This window comes from Daldinia vernicosa (genome assembly GCF_022497035.1).
Source record: "Daldinia vernicosa strain CBS 139.73 unplaced genomic scaffold F5Y00scaffold_23, whole genome shotgun sequence".
Lineage (NCBI taxonomy): Eukaryota > Fungi > Ascomycota > Sordariomycetes > Xylariales > Hypoxylaceae > Daldinia > Daldinia vernicosa.
In genome coordinates this window covers 105,418-118,848 of record NW_025953939.1, presented here as the reverse complement: position 1 = coordinate 118,848, position 13,431 = coordinate 105,418, and the positions used below count along the sequence as shown (strand labels likewise).

General features: G+C 49.5%; 5 protein-coding genes across 5 annotated transcripts; 2 read left to right on the top strand and 3 right to left on the bottom strand.

Moving 5' to 3' along the window:
* Positions 1-1,701, top strand: F5Y00DRAFT_262030 (PLP-dependent transferase; the record flags this gene model as incomplete). The annotated part of the gene is made up of 4 exons (XM_048011312.1): positions 1-116; positions 196-329; positions 465-1,016; positions 1,211-1,701. 4 exons carry the CDS (start codon positions 1-3, stop codon positions 1,699-1,701), a joined length of 1,293 nt encoding a protein of 430 aa, XP_047864803.1.
* A 428-nt stretch (positions 1,702-2,129) lies between these two features.
* Positions 2,130-3,868, bottom strand: F5Y00DRAFT_236851 (ribulose-phosphate 3-epimerase). The gene is made up of 4 exons (XM_048007761.1): positions 3,369-3,868; positions 3,095-3,221; positions 2,708-2,953; positions 2,130-2,540 (listed from the first exon to the last, which is right to left on the bottom strand). The coding sequence occupies exons 1-4, from the start codon at positions 3,482-3,484 to the stop codon at positions 2,274-2,276; spliced, it is 756 nt and encodes a 251-aa protein (XP_047864802.1). The 5' UTR covers positions 3,485-3,868; the 3' UTR covers positions 2,130-2,273.
* On the bottom strand, positions 3,869-6,202 carry F5Y00DRAFT_236849 (eukaryotic translation initiation factor 3 subunit D). Its single transcript, XM_048007760.1, has 4 exons — positions 6,106-6,202; positions 5,663-5,998; positions 4,368-5,592; positions 3,869-4,308 (listed from the first exon to the last, which is right to left on the bottom strand). Exons 2-4 carry the CDS (start codon positions 5,871-5,873, stop codon positions 4,023-4,025), a joined length of 1,722 nt encoding a protein of 573 aa, XP_047864801.1. The 5' UTR covers positions 5,874-5,998; positions 6,106-6,202; the 3' UTR covers positions 3,869-4,022.
* Positions 6,203-6,280: 78 nt separating this feature from the next.
* On the bottom strand, positions 6,281-8,801 carry F5Y00DRAFT_236844 (uncharacterized protein). The gene is made up of 4 exons (XM_048007759.1): positions 7,777-8,801; positions 7,310-7,711; positions 6,699-7,076; positions 6,281-6,598 (listed from the first exon to the last, which is right to left on the bottom strand). Exons 1-4 carry the CDS (start codon positions 8,082-8,084, stop codon positions 6,511-6,513), a joined length of 1,176 nt encoding a protein of 391 aa, XP_047864800.1. The 5' UTR covers positions 8,085-8,801; the 3' UTR covers positions 6,281-6,510.
* A 935-nt stretch (positions 8,802-9,736) lies between these two features.
* On the top strand, positions 9,737-11,186 carry F5Y00DRAFT_75859 (1-acyl-sn-glycerol-3-phosphate acyltransferase). The gene is made up of 2 exons (XM_048014114.1): positions 9,737-10,608; positions 10,705-11,186. Exons 1-2 carry the CDS (start codon positions 10,122-10,124, stop codon positions 11,115-11,117), a joined length of 900 nt encoding a protein of 299 aa, XP_047864799.1. The 5' UTR covers positions 9,737-10,121; the 3' UTR covers positions 11,118-11,186.
* Positions 11,187-13,431: the final 2,245 nt, after the last annotated feature.

Below are 13,431 nucleotides of genomic sequence, written 5' to 3'. Positions count from 1 at the left end.
ATGGTGGTCACCTTCGACATCGAAGCCGATAGGGCCAAATTCCCTGCTTTGAAGGAGGACCAGGTCTTCCTCGACAACGCAGGCGGAAGCCAGACGCTAGGGGCCGTCATCGAAGCGTGAGTAAGAAAGAAGAAGAAGAAGAACGTCCCAGATTCTATAGTTGAACGAGAAAATCTGCTCTAACAAACCAACTAGTATAAGCGACTACCTCATCAAGAGCAACGTCCAATTTGGAGGCGGCTATAAAGCCAGTAAGGCATCAAGCTCTCGCTACGACAGCGGCGTAACCGCCGGAGCTAAGTTCCTCAACGCGGAGAAGGACGAGATTGGTAGGTTTGCTTTACTCGCTTACCACTTACCACTTATACCTGATCCCTCATCTCTCATCCTTCATACAGCATAATAGCATAATAGCTCACTCACTCACTCACTCACTTACTCACTCGCCCATTAACATCCACCAGCCTTCGGCCCCTCAGCCACGCAACTCCTCCGCAACCTATCATTCACATTCCACTTCCAACCCGGCGACGAAATCGTCGTCTCCTCCATCGACCACGAGGCCAACATCGCGCCGTGGAAAGACCTCGCCCACCGCCTAGACCTAGTGCTCAAGTGGTGGACGCCACCACGAGATCCTGATCAACCAAACAACACCAACCCGCGCCTCTCGCCCGCGGACCTACAACCCCTACTATCCCCCAAGACGCGCCTCGTAACATGCACGCACGCCAGCAACGTCCTCGGCTCGATCCACGACGTCAAAGCCGTAGCCGCGGTCGTCCGTAGTAGCGCCGCGCCCCAAGCCCTCCTGTGCGTCGACGGCGTGGCCTATGCGCCGCACCGCCCCGTCGACGTGAAGGATCTCGGGGTGGACTTCTACGTCCTGTCCTGGTATAAGGTGTACGGGCCGCATGTCGCGATGCTGTACGGGAGCCGCCGGGCGCAGGAGCAGATGCGCTCGCTGGGGCACTTTTTCAATCCGCATGCGACGCTTGAGAATAAGATTAGTCTTGGTACGTATAAGAAGAGTACGGGGTGCTGACTTACTAAGGAAACCCCCCCTTTTCTCTATTTACCCCTTTCTTCCCTGCCTGAGCAGCAATCAATCGGAATCATATACCTATGAGCCGAGAATCGAATATACTATAAAATAAAGGTTCTTGTTTTCACCTACCTATTCTACCATACTGATTTACATTACATCTAGGAAGCGGGTGTTACGAACTAGTACAATCCATCCCCCCCATCGTCGACTACATCGGACATCCCTCCCCCTCCTCCTCCTCCTCCTCCTCCTCTTCCTCCCCCTCTTCCTCCCCCAACAACAACAACAACAACAACAACAACAACAACAACAACAACAACAACAACAACAACAACCTATGGCCCATCATCGCACATCACGAATCGCAGCTCCAATCCACGCTACTAGCCTACCTAGCTTCCAAGCCGGAGAAAATCACCATATACGGCGAGCCCAGCGCGGACGGCGCCCTGCGCCTGCCCACCGTGAGCTTCGTCGTCGCGGGCTGGGACTCGCGGGAGCTGGTCGAGACGCTCGAGCGCAGCACCGGCTACGGCTTCCGCTGGGGCGCGTTTTACTCGAACGCCCTGGTGCACGGGTTCCTGGGCCTGGGGCCGAGCGGCGTGGTTAGGGTTAGCATGGCGCATTATAATACGCGTAAGTCGAATGAATGAATGAATGAATGAATCTGTTTATCTACCTACCTTCTATCTATCTATCTATTTCCTAAAGTTACCTACCTAAAGCATGGATCTAGAGGCTAATGAATGACATTGCGCGTGTGTGTGCAGTGCAGGAGATAAAGGGGTTTATCGAGGCGCTGGACGGGGTCATATCGAAAACGGCTTGACTTGGCTGGCTGCATGAGGTCATCACCTAAGATTAGTTAAACATGTATTCTTTGTGGTAGATTTGTTGGTTATCTAGGTAGGGTTTGGAATATAGGTCGCCTTTGACTACGGTACATGTTTATATATAGGTAATGTCCGGCTCATGCGGGTAGCCATGTCCTAGCCCCTGGTCAAGAAGAATATTTCAAGATAAACCAATACTTTGGTTTCAAACGGATGGATGCGTGATACTTGAAGTACCTTAGGTAGACTTGGAGTAATTGGATGCTTATGTTCATCTCTACGAGTATATACCAGCTGTTCCCTATCCAACGTCCCACGCCCAGCTATCAAGCCGCTAAGTACACACACACACACGCCATGCCTATCCATCCATGCCTCTTCCATTTCCCCTCTTACAGCTTCCCATACCTCGAATCGACGGTCGTCCTCAACAACGAGATAACTTCCGCGGGGTCCTGAGCCCCGAACACAGCGCTCCCCGAAACGATAACATTGGCGCCCGCGTCCGCCGCCTGGTCGATGGTACTGGGGCCCACGCCGCCGTCGACCTCGATGTTCAGGTCCGGGTACTTCTTGCGCAGCGCCTGCACCTTGGGCAGTTCCGACGCCATGAACTTCTGGCCGCCGAAGCCGGGCTCGACCGTCATGATGAGGACCATCTGTGTTATTTGGGGTTAGTTCGTTCCAATTAGGTACATAAATACAACAACTCCCTCGCCCTCTCGCTCCCAGAGTATAATACGAATAAAATAAAATAAGGCAGTGTATTTGTTAGGAAGGGGGGGTAAGGGTGAACGCGCGAATAAATAGTACGGGGACAACGCACATCAGGCCGCTCCTTCGGATCCGGGCTCTCGAGCAGCTCGGTCAAAACCTCGACGCCCGTAGCGGGCTTCAGCGCAATACCGGCAAGCAGGCCGCAGTCGTGTATATACCGCAGCAGGTCCTTCGGGTTCGTCTTCTCGTCCGTCTTATCCTCGGGGCTCTCGGCGGCGCTCGAGAAGGCGGCTTCGTAGTGGAAGCAGTATAGGTCAGCGCCAGCCTTCTTGAAATCTTTGACCCATTTCTTGGGCTATTTATACATCTATGGTTAGCTCCTATTCCATTGTTCCGGTATGGATGAGATAGCGGGATGGTTAGGTATTTATTGTGGAAATTGGGAAGAAAAAAAGGGGGTAAGTAAGTAAGGGGTAAGGGTGGCGTCGTGGGATACCTCGGAAATCATCATATGGCAATCGAACGTCCCGCGCCCGTGGCTCTCGGTAGGCTTATCGACGTAACTCCGAATCTTAGCCACGACGGGCGCGCCGAACGTGATATTCGGTACGAAGTGGCCGTCCCTACGCATATAAACAAAACACCTCACGGTCAGCTATCCCAACATATATTTTACACATTACTCGAGAGTCAACGCAGACCACCGTTCGACTTAATTCTATAGATAGACGCTAGTACGACGACGCCGCATTACTCCTAGGATTACGTACATGATATCGACATGAAGCCAGTCGGCGCCCTGCTCCATAGTCCTCGCGCAGTCGGCACCTAGCTGGGCGAAGTCGGCCGACAGGATCGAGGGCGCTATTATTGTCTTGGGCGCCATGGTCGTAATGCCTAGGTGAAGGACTGGTTGGACGTATGTATGTAGGTAGGTTAGGTATCTTTACGCGCGAATCAGGGGTAGTTTGTTTGCAAGCTCGAAAGGACCCGGATGTCTCGTTGGTAGTAGGTTTTTGCGTGAAAGTGAAACAAGGGTACGGGACAGAGACTACGGGACTAACGTCACAGGAAGAAAAGATGGCGGGGCAGTTCGCAGTTCGGTGGTGGGGGTAGAGAAGGTGGGGTAGACCCCTCAGCTTAATTCCCCATCTGCCCATTCCCCTATTTTTATATTTCTGTTCAGATATGCATTTAGGAGAAAGGCCTACAGAGTTATATTTTACACAGTTAATTATCACAATGAAGTAACAGTATGATACCAACAGATGTAGAGCCAACGTAGTTTTTTAACAACGTTTTCCTCGAAGCTGATCAACTTTCGAATTAATCCGAGTGACTATTTAGTTGACTACCTAGGTACCTAGTCATATACTACTAGACTAGACACGCAGGCGTATCCCGCATCCAAGCCCTGACAACCCTTACTCTTCCTCAGGGACCGTCTCCGGAACAGTCTCCTCTTCGCCATCTTCATCGAAACTGCCGGCCGGAACTTCGTACAGTCGAAGGATCGACTTGTTGGGATCCTTGACAAGCACAAACTTGCCATCCTCACGCTTAAGACACATGTCAGCGATGGTGCGCACGATACCCCAACCGTTGGAGAGCGACAAGTTCATCTGGTTAGCGAAGTCCTTGGGCTTCCACCCTATAACTCCCAGGATTACGTGCTTGTCGTTCGACTTCGGGTTGGCACGAGAAACGAAACTAGGTAAGGTGTTAGCAAGGTATACCCATAGTTAACAGTTAAATGTAGTGGAACTAACCCAAGCTTCATGACGTCCGCCTTGGACAATATACTTTGGACTGTCCATCGTGCGAGCTTGACGCTGTTGTTCTTCATCTCCGTTGCGACAACGGCACCACGCTGGCTTACCAGCTTTGTTCTCCAGTCCAAAGCACCGCCGCTGCCTTGGGCCTTGCTGTCAAACTCGTTGAGAGCCTTGACGGTCAAGAACTGATCCTCGCCGCTAATAGCGTTCTTTTGAACAGCATCCAGCTCGGCTCGGACAATCAGATACATCGGATCCTCCTCGCTAGTCGAGAGGTCAAATCTGCGGTACTTGTAAGCCTTGCTCGCCGGAGGCTCAGTCTCTTCGGAAGCATTGTAGAAGGGGTTTTCGTGCGCCATTTCCACCTTCTGGGACTCGTTCTCCTGGACGACCTGGTTCGCGAAGTTGTGGTTAATGTAGGTAGCCTCCTCTGCTAGGGCAGCAGGCTGGTTGATTCCATCCTTGTTGCCGTCGGAAGATTCCATGGGGGCATCGGCAGCGTTTTCGTTCACCGTCACCATGTCCAGTGCGGCATTGTCGCGCTTGTCGAGGAAGATCTTGTTTCCTTGTCTTACAATTACAATATCCCACGGGTAGACAGAGCGGGTAGAGCACATGAGCATAGATAAGATGCTGTCGGTGGCAAAGATAGTGGCTTCGTCCTTGTCGGCTAGCTCTTGAATAACCGGGTCCGATGAGGTCGTAACGTTGTAAGCAGCACGATCTATAGGCACCAGCCTCTTCTCGGCAGCCTTGACAGGTTGCTTGTCGTAAGATCGATCATAGTAATAAAGGAAACCGTAGCTATCCATGTCCTCTCCTTCGTCGGCGTCTAGGTTTAGCTTGGCAAGTCTGTTGAAGTCAATCTCCTCCAGTAGTTGCCAGTCTGCTTTGATGTTGATAGAGGCGTCGCGGTTACGAGTCGGCTTGTCGTAATCTTTCCATCCGAAGCGGCGGCCGCGAGGCGCATTAGAACGGCCACCGCGGCTGTCGTATCCTCCGTAGCCTTGCTGGCCACCACGCCCAGGGCGCTGAAGCTGTACGCGACCACCCCTCGTGTCTTGTCGGGCACCTCGTTGCCCGCGGCCGCGCGTAAAGACTGCGCCCCGACCGTACCGAGTCTTCGTAGGTTCTCTGCTGACGACGGAGAATGTGTTTTCATCCTCGGCTACAGGTGCAGTAAATAGCGCGGCGCTGCCAGCACCGTAGATCTGCTGGTCTGTACCGGATTGAATATCAGTACTGGGAACTAATGAGTGTCAAGATGGAGGCAATCTAGCTTTACATACCCCTGAAGTTGCGGTTATACTGCTGTCTGCCACCGCGTCCGTCTCTTCCATCCTTGCTATCCGCTGTCCAATCTGCCATGCGACCCAGCTTGTCACCTTTTGAGAAAGGAGCATACGGGACACCGTTGAGGGTGGTCTCGGTTACCGGAGGGGGACCCCATCCGTCACCATCAGGCAAGGCCGCAATGATGTCGGCTAAGGAGGATGTCATATTTGATGATCTCGGCAGTATTGTATCTACTATTTATCTTCACCTGGAAGTAATATAGCTTTGTTGAATGATACCTTGATATTGTTGTTTTTTCTTGGCCAGGGCGTGGCTCGTCGAAATTTTGGCTGCAGGCGAATATTTTAGCAGTGAATCAAAGAGTTTTGGTGGGGTGTGGGGCAGTTGCACAGCCTGACAGCGTCGGATCTTGGTTAGTGGAGTACCGTGTACGTACCTAACCTATGGTATGCCTTCCAGAGAAGGACAGTTAAAAGGGATATCGCGACTCTATTATTAGCACTGTACCTGAAGTCTTTACATATGGAAGCTCCTAGGGACGGTTTAATAATTAAGGTAATATGCAAGCTGGAAAGAACCTTAGTAGACATACATAACCTTTCTTCATGCATCATGAAAACTCCCAAATAGTATTTTAACGCTGTTATGCCTCTAGTGTATACCCAGATAAGTACATGAATGCGTTCTGCCCGTCGTCTCTCATCTCTCTTGGGTACTTATCATGACCGCTTGTAATAACAATCACCATCGTCATTATCATCGCTTTATATACCTATGCATAAAGTAAAACATAATGTCTAAAGAGAAACAACAAAAACTTTAACGGCCCGTCCCCTATCCCCTAATAGGCCGTGCCCACCTCCGACTTTGCGGAGAAAACGGCATTGAGCGCATCCCGCACCTCGAACTCCTCCAACACAGCTCCGAACCTGCGAGGAAAATAAATTAATTAGCATCAGATCAGACCTGGTAAGCAGGACATAGAGAGAGGTAGGTTAGATAGATTAGGTAGAGGTAGGCAACACATACCCATAGCAACGGACTTTGCCCTTGAGATCATCCACCAACCGATCCAAGTCCTCGCTCCTCAGCTCCCTCAGCTTCGGATGGGACAGAACCATGCCCCAAGCCATGACGGGCGTGATCTCGCCGTCGAGGTTCAACTTGGTGCTGAGATCGAGGAGGGTCGACAAATCGCCTTTGGACAGCTCCCACGTGCGCTGGCGAGACGGCGCCGAGCCCCGGTCGCCGTGCGTGTGCGAGTACCCGAACGGGATCTCGTCGCTTAGCTCGGGGAACGGCTCCGGCGGACACGAGGCCATGAGCGCGTGGCCCGCCGCGTCGCCGCGAGTGTCTTGCGCTCGCTCCATCAGCCACGGCATGTGGTCCATACACGGTCGCTCGAGCCTGTGCGCCCCATCGTCAGCACGGGATTTGGTTAGCTTCGCTGTACTCCGCGATCGAAAATTTACATTTTTTTCTTATTTCTCTCTCTCTCTCGCGTATGAAACAGGCATATATGTGTGTGTATGTGTATGTGTGTATGTGTTTGTGTGTGTGTGCATGTGGTGACGACCCATTGCTACTACTGCGGGGGAGGTGATATGTACGCCTTCGAGGGGTCATCGGGGTTATCGTACGTTAAGACGAAATCTATCCCAGCCTGTTCGTAATCTACGTGGTGGCCCTGCTGCTGCTGCTGCTGCTGTGCGCCTAGCCCCTGCGACGACGCCGCCGTCATGGAATTCGGACTCGACATCGACGTCATGCCCGGCGTGTACGCGGTGTTGGAGCTTCCCGCCGCGTAGCCGCCCGAGATGCTACCGTTGGACGTGTACCCGGGGCTCAGGCTGCTGCCGATATCGTCTACGCCGCCTCCCGGGCTGTGCGAGATGCCGTTTTGCTGCAGCAGGGTTTTGAGCTGCCGGTTTTCCTCGGCGAGCTTGTCTTTGTCTTGCGAGACGTTGGTGTAGATCTCTTTAAGCCGCAGCACCTCATCTTCGAGCGCCTTTATGTATAGCTCTTTGCGCTCCCGATGCGTCCTACCGACGGATGGTTAGTAGGGGTTGTCACCCGCCGAACTCACAAGTACAAGTCTGTGATATACCTCTGTGCTTGGCGGTTCAATTCTTGCCGGCGTGTTAGCGCCGGCTTACTATCGGGTTTAGGCCCTCGCCGCTTAGGGGGGTTGCCATCGCGGGTGGTCTTCTTGTCGTTCAACGACTTTAAAAAGTTGAGGTTTAGCGAGCCAAGAGGACCCTTGTCAGGCTGGGACTCGTTGGGGGGCGACGCAGAAGACGACATCGAAACGTGTTCGTAAAGCGAGCCCAAGGAGGGTTTGTGATCGGATGGCGAATAATGCGTTGGAGGAGACGGATAACCAACTACGGGTTGCGGGTTAGTGCTTTTGGCCATGGTTCATCAGAGCGGCTTGGGCGACAGAATGCGCGATCCAAGATTGGGACATGATAGGGGGTATCGAATAAGGTAATAAGATCCGAATTGATGGGAGATGCTTCGTTTATGTGCTTCGTAGAGCGGGGTGAGAATGCTACATAGTATATGAATGACCTACCACACCTTTCGATTCAGCCTTGAATCGTCGTGAGAACGGATCTTATTAGTATACCTAGGTAGGTAAGGTTAAAGATGGGCTTTTACTACTATTAGTAGTGAACGTCTCCGCCAGTCCGGTACTATATAGAAGCGCTATAGGATCTAATATGCGCCGCGTGGGTAGGACTATTTGGTCTCACAATTGGTATGAAACTACGTAATAAATAGAATACTAAATAGAATGTCTGAGACGATACGCTGAAAAAAACGTTGGTCAACCATTCTAGAGGGGCAGAACCCCACGGTAAGATAGGTGGCCGTTCTAGAGGCCTATGTCTCTTCTTAACAACCTGATAGATGTAAGAGATTGGTTATGCGATGAATAATAGGAGGATATTGTATCAGGAAAGACTCTAGCAGCGGGCGCCTCTCCTGAAGATTTGAAATATCCCCTCGCTGCGTGGCTCTGTAGGACTGCTTATATCCATGTAGTAACTAATATCGTTGTGATCTGATATGATGATACATAGCCCACGATGATGCACAGCCTACCTCGCTAGTGTTGGTCAAGTGCCGTGCGAGTTGTGGGTTTCTAAAGCCTTATTAAGAAGCTTGATTCTTTTAGCCTTGGGTTTATTATTCCCCTTTGATACCTCGTACATATTGCATGTAGCCTATGATATTATGGTAGATTACGTATCCCTTCTCCAAGTACATACTTACGTAGTATGCTCATTATCGTGAGATTGAATATGGGACTTAATTATTCCGCATTCTTGGTGGCCGTTGTGTCCGTGGCTTTCTGGGGTTTGCTAATGAGGTGGTCAGCGTTGCTAAATTAATCATGATTCGAGATGGTTCGTCGTCCTTAGTTAACCTAGTCGTGGCTGAGACTACCCTAGGTACCTAAGATATCATCCACCCGTTTGTTTTGGCGTAATCGTGTGCATATATGTGGTGGCTCAACGCTCAGAATATAGAATTGTATTTGCCCTCATCGGAATATTTATTCATAAGGGTCTTCCCAACGAAAGATCTTAGCCCCGCCCAGCAAAGTGGCTCCGGTACCTTTCTCGACGTGGTATGTCTATCCGTGTCGTGGGAAACTTACGGGATATATACCTAAGGAAATATCTATACATACATACCTATGTACTTCTAAGTGTAAAGACACCTCTATATATCACTCATATAGAACCCTAGATACTATACATATAAAGAGGCAGTCATACATATATTAGATAAATAACCCTTACCTATCTTGACCGCCAATCCGAGGTCCAAGGTAAAGATCTAGTGAAGCGCAGGCTTACATGCTGGACAGCGATCTTGTCGACCACCCAAGGCAGTAATCCCATTGGTTGTTAAGTACATATTTCTCTACATACTATGTACGGATTTATACCTTGGCCTTCCCAAATATGTATGGCATTTCCCGTAAAGTGGAAGCTGATCAACCAATCCTAGCCCAACCCTTTGGAATGGAATCTCTCAAGTCGTGCCTCCAACTGTACGACCGCTAACGGAATTTGATTCACATCACCCATTATAGGCCACTTAACGTATATTCATTACTATATGTGATATCCTTATTGTAAATTCTTCATACATAGAAATGTTCTCTCCGTTCCTCTAATCCGAGTGTATGTAGCATCGCTTTGAAAGATCGCCGATTCGAAATCTGGCGCTTAGCGGGTCCTGGTCCTGAAACAACGTGTATGTACATAGAAAAGAAAGTTGCCGAGATCGTCGTTTAAAACTCGAGTCTCGGGATTGGTATTGGAGTTCGATGAAAGATTAAACTATTGCTTCCATTTTGGATTAACATCCAAACTTACATAGATCAGCCACCGCGCCGCTCTTCTGGTACCTATACATGATACAGGTCCTACGGCCATGTTAGAAGGACTTCCCGCCAACTTGAGGGGCGTCGTGCTAGTGGCCCCCTGGGTCCTTTACCTTGCGGTGTGCGATGTGGTGCTATCTCTACTACTGGTAGTGAAGATATTCGCGCCGGACCTCGTTTATAGCGCGTCGTGCCGCATTGCATACTCCGTGTGGAAGTGGATCCAATTTATCTTTGAGAGTTGCAACGGTGCTCGGATCACTATCTCAGGAGACCGATTGCCCACGAGGGAGTCGGCTGTTGTCGTCTCGAACCATGTTACGTGGGCCGACTTTTACCTGATCCAAAGCTTGGCCCTGCGATCGAGAATGTTGGGGCAATGCCGATGGTTTGCGAAGATCCAGCTGCGATGGGTCCCCTTTCTGGGCTGGGGCCTCTGGGCCATGGGTATGCCGATGGTGACCCGGAATTGGATGCGAGACCAGCGCGAGCTACAGCGCGTCTTCGGTGGTATCGTACGTAGGAGATGGCCGATGTGTAAGTGCCTGCTTGACGTATATACCCACCCGTCTTGACGTATACATACGCGTTCCAAACTACATCAACTGTGGCTGACATGTCTACTACCTGCAGGGCTGATAAGTTTCAGCGAGGCAACACGATTTACACCGAAGAAGTATAATGAATCTATTGTTTGGTGCAAACAGAATGGTCGCCCGCAGCCCTTGCATTTGCTATATCCCCGTACTAAGGGGTTTGTCACCACTGTGCAGCAGCTGAGAGCAGCACCACATGTCAAGGCAGTGTATGACTTTACTATTGCGTATCAGCACAAAGATAAGTTTCACGTGGCCCCGAATATGTGGGAAACTCTTAAGCTCCCGGACCTTAGTGGTTCTCGAGGATATAAATTCCATATTCATATACGGCGATTCCCTCTTGAAGATCTCCCCTATACGGACGAAGAACTAGCAAAGTGGCTGGAGCAGAGATGGGTTGAGAAAGGGGAATGGCTAGATGCCTTGAAGACTAAATGGGCCTCTTAGTAGAGAGAAACATGTGAATTTGGTAGTTCTTATCAAGTTCAAGTAGTAGTTCAAGGTCACGTTTATAATATTAGAATATTCGAGCCGCGTTGGAGAAGACAAAGACTTTAGCAACTAGTCTTGGCGTTGTTCACCGATTACCCTTTGCGTATGACTATGTGATAGCTTGGGGGACGGTCTGTGTAATTAATTGCGTCACGAGTGTGCTGAACGCCATTGCGTGCCATCTTGCTGTAAGGAGTTATCGTATGTATGTACATCTCAAGGGTGTGTTCGGTTTATGTAAGACATGAGCAGCTGTGCCAATAGCCATGGCAGATGTGGCCAGCGGGCCTACGTAGAGTCTAGACCATTACCTCTATCCTGTGTCATAGATCACACTAGCATAGTGGACTATCCCGTGTAGAACCACCTGTATATCATTAGAGGTTAAGAATACGAAAACTGGGGGATACTCCTCCTTTAACTGGGAACACATGGAGAAGTGATATGCTCTCTCTACGACAATATGACACTACGAATATGTATATGGATGTGGTTCATCGAGAGATCTTGGGGGGACTTCATATACGGCAATCTAAGATGATACAGAAACCATTGGTGAGTCGGTAACGGTGATAGGTTTGACATCATTCGCCTAAAGCGAGTTTGCGTAGCATTATGTATAGGATGCCATACCCGTGGACGTGCACGCATAAATTACCGGCTTGGGAGACATTACCAATCGAACTGAATCTGCCTACTGCCTACATAGAGACGAAAAGTATGTTTATGATCGGGTAGTGCAAAGCTTGCAATATACATATGAATTGCTTTCGTTGATCGGGGGGACAAAGTAGCTCATTATCGCGACTGATTAGCAGAGCTGTGCGAGGCGAGCGGGAAACCCATCGTTGATCAGGATTGGCTACCTGGGTAACCCCTGATATGTAAGCGTATGTACGTAGGTATGTATGTACTTCCTGCAGTCTGGCTTCAGCCGTTGCATTGGCGAGGAGAATTGGAGAACCCTGAACCTACATACATTAGGTACATATGAGACTATACACGTATGTGACGATGAGTAGTGGGGTGAGGTTGTTACGATGTCGTGAAAAATTGAGAGCGGGTCCTAGTATAACTCGAGATCGCTCAATATATACTAGGAAATAGATGTTTGTCATCCCATCCCCCCCTTTTTTATTTTCGAGGTCGAGTTTAGGGACAATAGGTGTTGGATTTCAGATAAACCTTTTCCCTTTCTTTCTGTGCGTAGGTTAGGATTATGAAGTGGCTCATGTAGCCCATACATAGTTTTCTGGCGGTATTGGTTATTGCTACATGCAGGTTTGTCTTAGGAAAGTAATGCCTATTGGATAGATAGGATATACGGGAGGGGTAACAGACAGAATTGAAAAGGTCTTTTTTGTATAAACTCGAGGATAAAGGGAATGGTTCGCTCGCCCCTCAGCCGGAAAGGCAAGCCGTGATAGTAGCGGGTTTTTGGAACACCTATGTATCGACCGATGTCTCGTTATGACTATTTAGTATTTAGTCACGTACACAGATGCGTAGACACGTATAGCACTATTAGGAGTTATATCGAAAGGGTGTGTTCGGTTCTATATCCCAGGGTAAGATGACTGCATAAGCAACGGTAATAAAGGCGAACCATCGTTGTCTGGGAATGCAGCATTGACGTAGGAATATCCCTTGGTACTAGGTCGACTGGTCGACTACCTGGTAGGAATTCGTCTTTGGCTTAGAAGTAAGTAAACATTGCTCCAAGACTTGTGGATTTGGATTAGCTACTATGTATGTATATGCAAGAGGATCACTGGACCCATGTCTGTCGCCATTCATTTGTTAGTGGCGCTAAGTAACAACCAGCTAGATATGCCGTCGGAGTGGACTAGCTGCTCCGCGACAGGGAATACCTAAGATCTGTTTGGCCATATCGTTCGTTGGTGAGACTGACTTCTCCTGTAGGTAGGGTAGGTCAGATTCGGATATGGTGGCTACGATGGTTTGTAAGAGGTACTCTATCCGCTGCTATGAATTAGAAGAAACGAATGTATTAATCTTAATCTCTCGTTTTGGTGTGGCTTGTTATAATAGATACCAATAGATGAGATGAGGTAGTAGAATAATACATGGAAGCGATAAAGAAAAGTGTTAGAAAATTCTATAGAATGTTTGTAAAACACTAGGTTCGAAAAATGTCCTATTGCCAGCAGGGAGGGAATTCCGCATGACATGGAACATAACGCCCATGGCGCTAAAGCCTTAGCTGGCGTTAGGTAGGTACGCTGCGTACCGTACCTAACCCAGGGTA